General features: G+C 40.6%; 1 protein-coding gene across 4 annotated transcripts in view; it reads right to left on the reverse strand.

Annotated features, from left to right (window-relative positions):
* The window catches only part of SORCS3 (sortilin related VPS10 domain containing receptor 3), a 561,511-nt gene that overhangs the window by 147,875 nt on the left and 398,453 nt on the right, over positions 1-15,183 (reverse strand). For all 4 annotated transcript variants that reach the window (XM_073240462.1, XM_073240460.1, XM_073240459.1 and 1 more), the window contains exon 6: positions 10,814-10,878. In XM_073240462.1, coding sequence (XP_073096563.1) covers positions 10,814-10,878 — 65 coding nt within the window. The remainder of the gene's footprint in view (positions 1-10,813; positions 10,879-15,183) is intronic.

Raw genomic sequence — 15,183 nt, forward strand, 5'->3', positions numbered from 1 at the left:
ACTTTTCAAATGAAAAACTAGAAAGACTGGATTGAATGAAGATCTCATTTGTACATCCCTGTGGGAAAACCAGACAGTGATTTCCCAAATGGCTGAATCTCATCACCCTCATGATTAATGTATTTCTAAATGTCAAACGTCTTTCTAATGTATTCTAAGAGCTGATGTGGTCACTCCACTAACAGAAACTGAAAGTCAACAGCTTTGTTCCCTGCACTGGGAGTAGAGGGATCTGCTCCATAGGTTTAGAAATGTTTGGCTCTATTTTAACAAGCAGGACCTTTAGGGAGGGTGGTAACATCTCCCTTTTATGCGCCACCATGACTTCTCATCTTGCAGATGTTGGATCAATAGTCTCATATGGTGAGAAGGGGTTGTCTCTGATGAACTGACTCATTCCTTTTGTACTGGGTCAAGGTGTATAGAAAAGCTGCAGGTATCAGACACTCCCTGAGGCTCCAGGAAGTCGAGGATGTTCTCAAAAGAGGCCCAAGCCAGTGATGGAGACGGGATAGTCACAGTGAACATGTCTTGGGGTCTGTGCTAGATAGACAATGGTCAGAGAACTGGGGAATGTAGAAAGAGAGAAGGAAGGACATGATCCGACATCCATAGCCTTCTTTTCTTCTTAAGGGGTTGCACTTCTGCCAGGAGATTCCTAGGGCCCAGGAAGGCAGCTTCTAACTTTCTCCATTCAGCAAGGCAAGCTTCTTGTCTATCAATATCGAAGTTTCACCCTCAAGCCCAGCATTTCTTACACTGCCAAAAGTTTCCAAAAGGGTCACCTCCATAGAAGCAGGAAAAAAGTCTTGGTCATCTCATTTCTTTCCTCAGGCTGCCTTTATAAAGCCTATCAGTAAATGATTGTTAAATGGAACTGAACTATATTAAAAGCCTACACATATTTTTATGTTGAATTATATTGTGACTTGTGACTATGGTTTGCCTTTGAGATTACTAAATATTCAAACTATCTGAGTCATCAGGGCCCTTGCTGCTTCAGAGAAAAAGCTTTCCATGATTTGTTTAATTTCCATTCCTTTGGGTAACAAACATATTGTCAAAAACTGAAAAAAGGTGAATTAAAATTGTGAACAAAAAGCAAATTCAGCTCTTTAGGTCTTCTCTTAGAGATGTACCTAGAAGTTATTTATCTTAAATAACAACATTAATTCTCAAATGCAAATAAGTAAAAACAAGCAGATTTCAGGAAACTCTGAAATGCTACTTAGCTTCCCTAAGCCTCCTTCTCCTTGACTGGAGGTGGGGCTAACCTGTTTGTCGGCACGGTGCAAAAAAAGACTAGAACATTGCTGTTAATGCCGAATATAGCATCTGAGACATAGTAGGTACTAAAAATCTACAAACTAAGAAAAGCAGCTTCCATTTCATTCCTACTGTGCTTAAGGATTTAGAGTTTTTGTGAAACTCCTAATTGCCCAAGGAGAATTCTAGTGTCTCCTGTCCTCTAATTGGCACAGTGGGGAACCTGCCAGAGTTGCAGATATCAGAAATCATAGTGACCTTGAATATCTTAGGGCTCCTGACACTGCATTCAGGGTTCTCTCCATTCCACTTGCCCAATAAGCTTCCCCTGAATGCAATAACTAGATGAGAGTGATGATTTTGATGGCCACAGCGACAGGAACATTTCTGAATGTTCACTCTGTGGCTTCTGGTGTTGCAGGAACTACATGCAGTGACTAATTTAATGCTTGCAACAGCACAATGAGGAGTTGCAATTATTATTCTCCCCATTTCAAAGGTGAGGAAACCAAGGCACCAATAAATAATCTGCCTGAGTTCCACAGCTCTAGAAAATGACAGAGCTGAGTTTGAACCCAGGAATGTTGACACCAGAACCATTATTTATTTGAACCATGAAAGGAAAACCAGGCTGAGGATTAGACCAGAATCTATGCTCTAGTTCAGTCCCAGTCCCTAGCTATCTTTGTGATCTCTGAGAAGTTAACACATTTTGGAGTTTTGAAAGTGAGGCAATATGAAAATATCTTTACTATTGCAATTTAAAAAATAATCTGGTACCCTTTCATCAATGACAATCCTATCTTCTCAATATATAAAGTGGGTTTTAGTGACCTGCTCCAGTTGAATAGAAGGCAAGGAGTCTGAAGTCTCATTGACTTGCTCCCCCTCCATTCTCCTCCTGGCCGCTGAGTTCTTAGAGTGCTGCTAGAGCCCTTGGTGACATCAAAACTACTAAGTCAGACAACAGCCCAACTTCTTGAAGAACCGACAGTTTAAGCTGCAAGGCCAATAGTTTTGCCTTACTTGCCAAGCCCATTTGATTACTTATGACTCTGTGGAATGCTCTGTTACAAAGTATTGGGCTTTATCTTGGTTTGGTGAGAAGCTTCTCTGATTAACTGTTGAAAGTTGATGGCACCAGGACAAGGAACGGTGGCATATGTGTTAGAAGTTTTGATTCTAGAAATTTCAAGAATATCTAGATGTCTGGAACTTTTTGCCTACAACCAGGTTCACTTATAGTTACAATGTCCTTATGAGACACCCTATGGCTCAGGCTTATGAATTTTCAGTAGGGAGAAACTCACTACTTCACAAAGCAGCCCATGTCATTTGGGGACACTCTTAATTGTTACTCCTTTGTGCTCAATCTGCCTTGTTGTAAATTTTACTCTACAGTAACACCTCTGTTAGGCAACTGATAAAAAAAAGCAATCAGTTATAAAAGTACTTTCTATATTTATTAGTCTTTTCAAATATGTAAAGGACTAGAAGTTAAGGGACCACAGAAGGGTTTAAGAAATGTGCTCAAGGTCAACAGCTTCTAAATGACTGAGTTAATTTTCCAATTCAACTCTTAGGGCACCAAGGCAATGTTCTTTCTATTGACACCTAACTGTCTCTGAGATGGAGGGGTGTGTGTGTTGGGGGGGGTGTCTGTGGGTGTGGGTGTGTGAGAGACATAGACTGAGTAACTGTGTCAGAGAGACAGTGAGGGAGGCGGACAGAGAGACAGAGAGGAAGCACAGAGGAGGAGAGATGGTTCCAGAAGAGGATGGGAGAGGAAGCCATTCAGATCCTGACTCTTACTGTGGAAACAGGTTGCACAGTGTTGTTAACCACGTAGGTTGGCTTTGTCCTTCATAAACCCTACCAGGGCAAGAGATAATTCAATGGCTTCAGCTTAATCTGAAAGTCTGACTCCCAAAGAAGAGAGCCAGCACTGGGTCAGAGTGAAGACTCCTCCATTAAAACCAGAAAAAGGACCAGTTTATGTTAGGTTTGCTCCACGGTGTGGGAGCCAGGCTTAGATACAGAATTCTCACTGTCACAGCACAGCACGGAAAAGCCGTGCCCTGCACTGCTCCAGTCCAGAAAGCACTGTCCAGGGAACACTTACTCGATCCACAAATGACCTTTTAGATATTCCTGTAGCCATATTAAGACATCAATAGGAAAGTGAAATTGATTTTAATATATTTTATTTAACCAAAAAATATCCACAATATTACAATTTAATCATATAAGCAAAATAAAAATTATTAATGAGCTATTTTCCATCCCTTTATTCACTGTTTGTCTTTGAAACCCGGTGTGTATTTTACACATACAGCACAGCCTGATTTGGAAAGTTCAGTAACTACAGGTGACAAGTAGCTGCCATAGTAGACAGCACGGGTCAAGCGGAAAGTCCCAATCCCCCTTTTGCCATCTCCTTGGGAAAATCCAACTCCTCTCCCAAGATGAAGCTTAACCGTGGCCTCTTTCCTGCAGCCTCCAGTCACTCCTCATAACTGGGCAACCCTTCCTTTTGGTGCCCATAGCACTTCCTTCATGAGAATTAAGTCAGGGTGTCTGTGGCCCTGAGCACATTATATTGCAATAACGCTGTGTGTCTGTATCTGCCTCTCCCATCAGCCTGTGGGCTGTTCTGTGATGGCTGTGTCCTTTTATATCCCCCACAGCTTATTGCAACGCAGTGCTGACGGAGTGGACCAGCAGCATTATTTACCTGAAACCTGTCAGAAATATGGACTGTGTGTTTTAACCATCTCTGCAGATGGTCTTTATGCATGTTAAAGTTTGAGAAGTTCATATCTAGTGTAGTGGTTCTCAGTCCTGCAGGAACTTTGAGCAGAACAGGACAATTTTATAAAGGGCCAGCACTCAGGACCTTCTGCACGTGTGTGTGTGTGTGTGTGTGTGTGTGTGTGCACTTCAGGTGATTATAATACCTGGTTTGGAGAACCACTTGCCTTCTATACATGAGAAGTGCTTCATTACAAGGGAATGAATTGTGAATGGGCAAATCAATACAGGAAACACAAATTTCTATATTGATTTCAAGATGAATGCCAGTCTTGCTCTCGAAAGTAAACAGAGCAAAACTTAATTGTTGTTTCATAGACGTAGGGTCCAAATCTCTACTATTACTATTTATGAATCTCTTCTTCCCACCTCAACAAATAATATGGTTTTTGACATAGGAAAGATCTTAATTTGGAAAGCACTTTATAACAAATTATGATGTTGTGATTTTGTCTTTTAGAAGGGAAAGAAAGACATGGTTTCCCTATTTATACATTCTTCCCACCTCCATCCCTATGACAGCCTAGCTACCATGCTCTCATGGATCTTTCAGAACACAGTAATTGAAGACTCTAGTACCAAAGGTCTTTCTTCATGCTCATGAGTATGTACTGTCCCTGTCTGTGCCCCTGCCCTGTCTGAGTTTAGCGGTCCTCTAAGCAGTGTTCCAGAATGTGCCATCTGAATCAGAATCATGTCGGCTGTGTGCTTAACAATATGCAGACTTCCGGATCCTACAAAAGACCATCTAAACCAAAATGGCTGAGATGCATCTGGGGACTCGGCAGCAGAACCAGCTCACCTGAGGAGTATTACTCATGTTAAAGGTTGAGAGAAATGGGGCTGTGACGCAGGAAGACACAGAGAAATGGAATTTTACTGTCCAAGGCAGCTTTGGAAGTCATTTGCCACATAGTAACTGGCAAATCTAGAGCACAAGGTAAGTAAGTGGTCTCCAATGTGGGGGAAAAAAAAAGTGGAATAAGAAAGGAGAGTCGGAAGAAGGAAAAAAAACAATTATCTAAATGCACTAGTTCTTCTGATTTAAGATTCCCAGAGATGGTGCCATTGTCCTCTTAAGTACATGAATCACAAAAAACAAAAGGGCTCAAAGGATTAGGTTTCAATTTACTCCAAATAAACCAAATACAAAGAGGCCACCTCTCCTGTGGGTTCCCAGCATACCCTGTGTGTAGTTTTTACAAGACTATGGGTTATCTTGTTCAGGCATTGCTGGGCTCTTCCTAAATCCCATTTAGATTACGGACTTCGGGGGCAGGGGCCATGTCTTGTGCCATGATTAGCATCCAGGACATCCCCAATCAATATTCCATTAAAGAATTAAAAATAAAAAAATAATGGATCATAAATTCTGTTTCATTGTCCTCTGGGGGAACAGGAGATATTTGACTGCTCCCCTGGAACATACAGCCTCTCAGGGGAAAAACTGGAGTTGGAATCTAAGCTTCCACTTGCCCAGTCCACTTGCCTTAAGTACTTAGAAGACCGTCTCTCCTCACTCCTCAAAAAATAAAGACAAATTGTAAACACAGCTCCATGCAGACAGAGCAGGAGGGATGGTAGTGTTTCTGGTGCCTCCCCCTAGTCCAGGACTGTCCACCCTGTGCCAGGGCTTGGGGAGCTGACGCAGCCCTGTACTCTCCCCGTCTCGGCAGGTAGAAAGTAGAGGAAGTGCCAGCAAGCCCAGGGTGACCCAGCAAGAAAAGACCTGGACACAGACATGGGGGTGATGAACAAGCTTGTCTGACCAGACCGGGATCCCGGAGAGGCCAGGTGCAGAGTGTGACCTGGCCCCAGCATGGACACCACTCTCCTCTCCACTCCCCTGACCCACACAAGGAGGCCAGACACAAGCAGCTGCCTTCTTCAGTTCCCAGCATCACTGTTGAGTCAGGAGCCAAGCCAGACAGGATGGGAGATGAGGAAAACAGCAAACCTTCCTGTGCTCCAGAGATGGAGTGTAACTGCTCAGAGCCAGGGTCTGAATGAGCTGGAATGGGTACCAGCTTTTCATCCATCAGTTGCTATATCTTAAACATAAAACATGCAAACGTAAAACATGCAAACAGAGAGGCAGGTAGAAAGGAACTGAAACAGCCAATCAGAGACCAGTATTATCCATATCTAAGGTCGCAGCTAGGGAAATCACAGTTGTATCATGAAGCTTTTTCATTATAAATGGCTAAGAACAGCTTGGCCTGGGATGACTTGGTGGCCAGCATGAACTGTGGCTCAGGAAGCTACTTACCACTCCCAACCTGCCTTTGCCAGCCCATCTCTCTTCTTTCCCAGCCACAGATCATAACCCACTGCTTTGCATACACCACCTCCCATGACTCTGGGAACTTGTTAAGTTCTCCTCTCTACCCAGAATATTCTGATAAATTCCTATTAACCTCACCAGTACCAGATCAAACATTTCATCTGTCAGAGAAGTTTCCCCCAACTTTCCTAAGCTATTATTCACATTCTCACTTACAATTCAACATACATACCCAACTTGACTAATGTTCCTGTCAAATTGTGTTAGAATCATTGAATCCTTGCTCATATCCCCAACAAGCACCTTGAGGGCAGAGATGATATCACATTCACCTGTATGTCCCTTCAGTGCCCAGAACAAATAGATTTTAAATAATGTTGGTTGAATAAATGAACTCAGTGGATCAATGAACTAATTAATTAATCAGAAAAGGTAAGAAGTTCTCCAGAACTAGAAGTCAAGAGCTGTGTGTGCTAGCTTTTCTCACCAAAGATTTTTATCTTAGAACTATTTTTTAATACAGATATTTTACAATTTATTTGCAGCCATTTTTGGGGAGCATACGGTTTTAAAGTTTTAACAGATATGCAGATTTATGTAATCACCACCATGATCAGGTTGTTGAATAGTTACATCACCCAAGAAAATTCTTTCATTCTGCTCGCTTGCCAAATATTTCCCCACCCTGGAAACCAATTGATCTATTCTTCATCTCTATAGTTTGGCCTTTTCCATATGGTCATATAGATGAAATCATACAGTGTGTAGCCTACTGAGACCAGCTTATTTCACATGATGACTGAAAATTCATCCATGTTGTTACGTGTATCTATGGGGCTGGGTAGTATTCCATTTCTACAGATACACCACAGCTTGCTTATCCATCCACCTATTCAGGGATGTTTAGGTAGTTTTCAGTTTTTGGTGATTATTCATAAATCTGCTACAAACATTTGTGTGCAGGTTTTTGTGTGAATACAACATTTCTCTAGGGTAAATATGTAGGAGTGGAATTGCTGAATCATAAGGTGTGTGCAACTTTATAAGAAACTGACAAAATGCTTTTCCAGAGTGGCTGTACCATTCTGCATTCCCACCAGGAATTCCAACTATTTCACATCCTTGTTAGCACATCCTTGTTGGACTTGATCAAAATTAACATTTGTTCTTTAGAAGACACAATAAAGATAGAGTCTGTTTATTTTAGCAATTCCAATTGGGATGTAATATATCTCATTGTGGGTTTAATTTGAATTTCCCTAATGCCTAGTGATGTTGAATATCATTTCATGAACTTGTTTGTCATACTTATATCTTCTGCATCATCTCTGATAAATGTTCTGTTCAAACTTTGGCCCATTTTTTAGAAAACTTGCATTATTTAATACTGCTCTGTCTTAAAAGTCCCTTACATGTTCTGGCTACAGGTCCTTTGTTGGATATATGTATGATTTGCAAATATTTTCTCCCATTGTCTTTATGTGTCTTCTGAATAACAAATGTTAATTTTGATGAAGTCCAGTTTATCAATCTTTGTTGATTCTGCTCTTGGTGTGAACCAAAGGTCATGAAGATTTTCTCCTATATTTTCTTCTAAATGCCTCATAATTCTTTATTTTACAATTCATAAATATGATTCATTTTAAGTTAAATTCTGTATACACTGTCAATCACAGGTTGAAGTTCATTTTTCCCTCTCTGGCTGCCCAATTTTTAGCAAACACCATTTGCTAAAAACAACACCCTTTCTCCACTTTCACCATGTGTTATATCCTGCAGCTCTGCTTAACCTACTTATTAATTCTAGAAAATTTTTTTGTAGCTTTTTCCTTGGGATAGTCATAAACAATCATGTCAATGAGAATAGCAACAGTTTTAATTTTTCCTTTGCAATCCGTATAAATTGCATTTCATTTTTTTCCTTTATTAGGACTTATAGTATAATAATGAACAGGTGTGGTAAGAGGAAACTGTTCTGCCTTTTCCATTCTTAGGGCAAAAGCATTCAGTATCTCATCATTAAGTATGACATTAGTTGTAGGTCTTCCGTAGATGTCCTTTATCAGACATTCCCTTCTATTTCTGCTATGTTGAGAGCTTTGAAAGAATTTTTATTTAATCATTAGCTAGCTGCGTTTTGGGGTAAATTTGAGTTCAAGCTACCACATCAGAAAAAAAAAGGAACTGAAAATGTATGCTGGGCCTTTTTGTGATGATCAAAGATAGAGATGTGTATACACATGTGAGTGTGTGAGTGTGAGAAAGCATTTACCACATAGCACAAGAAAAAGGTGTCATATATTTCAATTAGGGTATGTAAAATAAAACACAAGAGGTTAACGCACTCTCGTTAGGTGCACTTTCTAAATAAAGGTGTGTTTGAGCCAAATCATTAGGCTCAAAAGATTCTTTCAACTACTGAAAAACAGATTTCTAAGAACCTAGAAAATGGAACAGAATTAATATATATGACACTTTAATCTAAGTGTGGCACACGACATTCATCCCTATTATATTTCTGTCTGCTTTTTTCAATTCTTGACAATAGGCCAGGAACTCTTCTATGTGTTTTGCATTTTCAAGCTCATAAAATTTTGCAGCAGTCCTGCACCATAGGCCTTATCCCAATTTGGACCAGAATTCTTAAACTTTCAGAAAATAAGTTTAAGCTTAATAAAACAAAACATAGGAGCTGTCTAGCAGTGGAAAAGGATGCATCTTAAACCTGAACTAAGACAACCTGAGGACACATGGTAGAGGTTTTGGAGGAAGGGATTCCCTACACTAGGCAAGGGGTCAGACAGTCCTATAAAGTTTCCTCCAACACCTGAAATATTACAGCCACCACAGAGCACATATGTGGCTTTAAAAGGTTGCCATGGGAAGCAAAGCAAAGGTGGGAGTTGTCCTGAGAACTGGCCTGGGATCATCTTCTGATCTCCTCCTGCTGTCTTGCTATGCTTCTTCAAACCCTACATCTCATTCTTCCCCTGGTGTCTTTCTCAGCTATAAACATCAGATAATATAATTTTGAATCCAGGCTTCACCATCCTCATGATCAGTGAATTTGAATACATCCCTAAATCTTCAATAGCTCTTCTGTTAAAAACTTTTTTTTTTAAGAGTGTGGGTCATCTCTCATCCCTGCCTGCTTCAGAGACTTACATTTATTCAAGAATCAAATTAGACCAGAAAAAAAAAAAGTGAATCAAGTACTCAACAGAGTGCCGAACACAGAGTACAAACGGTGACTGCCTCTCTTTCAAATATAAAAACAAAGCAAATAAAACATATTCCCCCAAATGCCTGTTTCTGACATGCATCTGTTTGGCCTCAACAACAGTAGATTTATCATGGACAAAGTGCATGTAGTTTTACTTAATGTGGTTTGAATGACACTCCTAACTCCCAAAGCCAAGTCAAAACATAATCTCCTCACATTTGTACATTTTATAATTTCTAGAAAATTCCTCTCTACTTCGTCTACCTGTAACCCTATGAGGTAGGCAGGGCAAAGCAGTGACAAGGGAAGTTTGAAGCACAGAAGTTAGAAGGGATGTCCCCTGGCCTCATGGCAAATGGGCAGCAGGACCCAGGACCCCAACTCACAGGCAGGAATCTGCTCTGCTGCGTTCCTGGATCACCATTAGCTCTGTGGTTTTTGGCTCTATTGTTGACCCATGATATGCTAATTATAGCTCCCTGTATTTTCTATATTTCATTTATTTTCACATAGTTAATAGTTTTGCTTAAGCTGATTTTATTTTCCTTGGATAGGGAAGAGCTCTATAAAAATGATCAACTCTGGGAAGAGTGAAATGCTTGAAGTGGTGCAAAATGATAGTTTATAGTTAAATTCTATGTAAGATTTAAAAAGGTACACCATGCAAAGGGACACATGTTTGAAATTTTGGGGATTGTATTGCTTGATTGCAATGACAAATGGGTCTTCTTCACCAGTGTACCTCCAGGGCCTAGAATAATGCCTGGCACAGAGTAGGCCATCCCTAGATATTTGTGGATTGAATGAATAAGCAGCTTTGCTAATCACTGCCTGGTAACTTTTTTTGGAAACCTTGGCTATACGAAGGGTTCATTTTTTAAGCTAGCAGCCCCTGCAATTCACCAGGTGAATATTTGAATGCAAAATAGCATGGAGAGCTATGGACATCCCTATTCGAATTACACTGAAGATGCCAGGAAATTACTAACAAGAGACTAAAAATTCATCGCATTAACTTACATCCCTAGAAAATTCATTCCTCAGGGTTCATTTCAATGAAACGTCTCCCTTGGTATGGGAGGCCTCTCCCCCAGTCTGGGAAATAGAATGGATATGGCGGTAATGAGGCTCAGGGCTTTTCATCTTCCCAAGACATTAAAATGCAATTGGGGGAGGAGAGAGCTGCAGGCAGATCTCCCTGGGCCTAGCCTGGCGGACTGAGCACTCACATCCATCCGTGGTCCGCACCTCCATGTGCACGAGGTCTGCCTCCTTATCCAGTCCGGCCACTGACCTGCAGAAGAAGGGAGACATAGAAGCTCAGTGACCACAAAGACAACACAGTGGGAAAGTATTCAGGGCTGACTATTACCCAGAAAGCTGCTTGCCCAACAGGACACCATGGGAACTCATAGAATTTGGCCCCTGGACTGCCAGGCAGTATGGTACAGCTGTCACCTGTAAGGGTCACTTATGAATGGTGTCAGGAAGCTGGTGACTCAAATAAAAGAATACAGAGTTTGCAGCTGGTCTAAACCTCTGTCCTTGGCCCTTCACCACCTCACACCTTCTAGTAAGTTCTCTCTTCCCCTTGGCCTTCCATCTCCCTGTCTTGCCACACCTGATCACTTCCACCTCTTCCTGACCCTCTGCCCTTCCACTGGGAGAGCACAGCTTGGTACCCTGTTCTGTCTTTTGGGGAAGTGGGGTAACCTCTGTTTTGGCTGTTTGCTTCCAGGCACTCTCGTGCTCCCTACTGAGTTTGATTCTATGTACCATTCCTTCCTTCTGCCTGGCAAACCTTCAAAATCTGGTCTGACGAGGATAGCATTCTTCTGGTGACTGAGGTGAGGAACCTTAAAGTCTATGGCCAATAGCCAGAAGGAAGGCCGAGAGTCCTTGCAAACCAATCCTTGTGTGCCTCAAACCATGCACACATAATACACAGCTAGCCATTCCCTGTATGAGATAGCCAGGCCAGAGGATGTCAGCTAAACGAGGCGACACAGACATTAAAACATCCATGCACTGCGGAGACCGCATGACTCACTCTCTTCAGCAAGCTCTTACTCACTATTTGCTCTTATTTCAAATATCATTCTAATATTGGTTTTCTGGTTTTCTCAACAGGTAAGAAGCAGCAAGTTAACAAGAAAAGGTAGAATTTAAAATGGTGAGAATCAACTGCTGATACCCAGACAGCAAGAGAAGGCAAGGTTTTCATAGAAAACCTATGAAAAACAGGCCTAAGAATTCAAAACGTGATCTTCCTCACCATAAAGCTCATCACTTCTCAGTGGCCCTGAGGTCTTTACTATATAATAACACAATTCAGTACCTAACATCTATGCTCACAGGCTAATGGCATAAAAAACTGGAAGCAGGGGGCAAATGGTATCAATGCATTCTGTTAAAGAAACCGGGATTGTACGTGATATATGTTAGGAAAAATCAAATGATCTTTACTTGTTAAAATGATTACATTTTGAATGGTTAAACTTCAATTACTTAGAAAGTTCATTTATGATCTGTCTTTTAATTTTTCTTCACCTTCTTTGTTCCTAAGGTAAAGACAACAAGTATCATTGGTTATATTTGACTGAATGAGACATCAGGGCACAGAGACGTTTATGTTTGTCTAAGGTCACACAGGGACAAAGCCAGAACTAGAGATTTACTAACATATCAGCCAGAAGCAGTTCCCATCTTTCTTGGCCCGTCTTTCCTTTTCTTGCAGTGTCCTCCACATCCTTCTGCCTCCCCGCCCTCTTTCTCCTCCAGGGAACTCACTTGTCAAAGCTCATTTGGCTTTACCCCTGCGGCAGCCCTTCCGTCCCTCATTTTCCTGAAGGGCCCTTTATCTGCTTCCATAGCATCCTTACCTGGATCTCAATTGTGGCTGCTCATGAAAGCTACAGGGGGAGATCTGAAATATCTAGATGGCTCTCACCAAACCAGTGAAATCAAAATCTCTGGGACAGGATCAAGGCATCACTATTTTTTAAAACTCCCAGGTGATTGGCATGTGCAGCCAAGTTTTAGAATCACTGCTCTGATGGGCTCGATCACATCACTCGTGTAATTGTGCATCTTTGCCTTCCATACCTGGATGTAAACTTTAAAGTGGTAATATCCCATTTATTTATTTTTGGGTCTTTGGCATCTACGTGCCCAGTATGTATCTGGTGCTACCAATGTGTTTATTAAAGTAATAAACAATCCAATCTGCTATGATAATACCAAAATTTCAACATGGAACTCACTTGAGGTCTGAGGGCACCAGAAGGAACTATATGGACACCTCTGTTCCATAATCTTCCCGTTTCCTTTTATGCACATTGGTATTCTCAGGCTTAGAAACTTCTTAGGTATTATTCTTCTGTCCTTCCCCAAGGTCAATGGCATGGTAGGATGGAAAGAACTGGAACCATAATGACTAAGCCTACCTGTGGTCACCAGGTACTATGCTCTATAACAAAAGAAAAGTCTTTGCTCCGTAGAAAGCTTAAGGCAAACAACACCAACAAAACAAGCACAGAAACTCTTTTTTCTCCCAGAATCACTCACTCTCTTCCATATATCTACAATCTTAGATTTTTTTAAGGCTAAGACCAAGAATTACGTCCTCCTGGAAGATTTCCCTGGTCATTCTAGCTCACAGTGACCTTCCTCCTTTAGACTTCCAGAGAATTCAGACTCTGGATCCTACAGCTTCCAGCACTCATATTAAGATGTTTGTTTCTCTTGGGTTGGTCTTGGCTCCCTAGAATAGACACCTGTGGTCCTGACCAACTGATTACCCCTCTCACTCTCTCATCCTTTGCAAACTGTTCTACTCAACTGCAGCCAAGTATTTGGTCCATGGTGGTCAGTCACAGGAGCTCATTCCTCTGAACACTCAGATGATACAGAATCCAGCGTGATCATGAGCCATGTTGGCCACGGCAACTGAGACATGCCAGGGCAGTTTAGAGGGTTTCTCTAATTAGAGCTGATAGGAAAGAATCATCTTTCCTCTCTAGTCACCAGGCCACGATTGTTGGGAAAAATGTTTCCAGCCTGATAGGAAGAGTATGTGTGAAGGAATGATGTAGACATACAGAGAGAAAGAGAATTGGCATTGTGACAGGAAGTCTTACAGAAAAGCAGGGAGAGAAAGGTTGATATGAGGACCCTTTCAAGAGAGAGACAAGATACACAGGAGAGAGAGAGAGGAGAGAAGGATAGAGGGAGCCGGGAGAAAGACAGAGAGGAAGAGAGAGAGAGAGAGAGAAACACACACAGAGATTCATAAAGAAAGAGAGAGAGTAGACCAAAATGGCAAAATAGGATACTCCTGAGGCCCCTTCTTCCCATGGACACACCAAATGTATAGCTACACATGGGGCAATTCCTTCTGAAAGAGATGCAGAAACTAGTTGACTGATGCCTACAGACTGGATGAATGAGAAAATGCCATTATAGAAAATTATCAAGTCACAAAGAGAGCAAGAGATAAAGTAAGGAACAAAGGAATTACAGAACAAGAAAACATTAAACAAAATGGCAAAAGTAAGTCTATACCTATCAATAATTACTTTAAATGTCAATAGACTGAATCCCCCAATCATAAGACAAAGTAGCTGAAGAGATAAAGAAAATGAGACCGACCTATATGCTGCCTACAAGAGACTCAAGCTTTAAAGACACACACAGACTGAAAGTAAATATATGAAAAAAGACATTCCATGCATATAGAAACCAAAAGAAAGAAGGGGTAGCTACAGTATATAAGATAAAATAGAATTTAAGCCAAAGATTATAACAAGAGAAAAAAAAAAGGTCATCATATAATGAGAAAGGGGTTAATTCATCAAAAGGACATAACATTTGACATATTTATGCTCCCAATATGGGAGAACCTAAATATATAAAGCAAATATTAACAGATCTGAAGGGAGAAATAGTAATACAATAATAGTAGGGGACTTCAATACCCTACTTTCAACAAAATGAATAGATAATTCAGACATAAAGTCAAGAAACATTGACCTTAAATTACATATTAGACCAGATGGACCTAACAGACATAGATATAGAACATTTTACCCAAAGCAGCAAAATACACATTCTTCTCAAGTGCACGTGGAATGTTCTCCAGGATAGATCATATATTAGGCAATAATTTTATCTTAAATAAACAAACTTTACACTTAAAGGAACTAGAAATAGAAGAACAAACGAAGCCCAAAGTTATTATTAGAAGGAAGTAAATAACAAAGATCAAAGTATAGATAGATGAAATATAGACTAAAAAGACAATAGAAAAGATCAATGGAACCAAGGGCTCGATTTTTAAAAAAATTAAGTAGACAAATCTTTAGCCAGACTTACCAAGATAGAATGGATTCAAATAAATAAAATACCAAATGAAAAGTGGAGAAATTACAACTGACACCACAGAAAGGTCAAAAGAGACTACTATGAAAAATTATAGGACACTATATTGGGTAATCTGGAAGAAACTGATAAATTCATAAAAACATATAACCTACCAAAACTGAATCATGAAGAAATAGAAAATCTGAACAGAACAGTTACTAGTAAGGAGATTGAATCA

The sequence above is a fragment of the Manis javanica genome, chromosome 7, assembly GCF_040802235.1.
Source record: "Manis javanica isolate MJ-LG chromosome 7, MJ_LKY, whole genome shotgun sequence".
Classification (NCBI taxonomy): domain Eukaryota; kingdom Metazoa; phylum Chordata; class Mammalia; order Pholidota; family Manidae; genus Manis; species Manis javanica.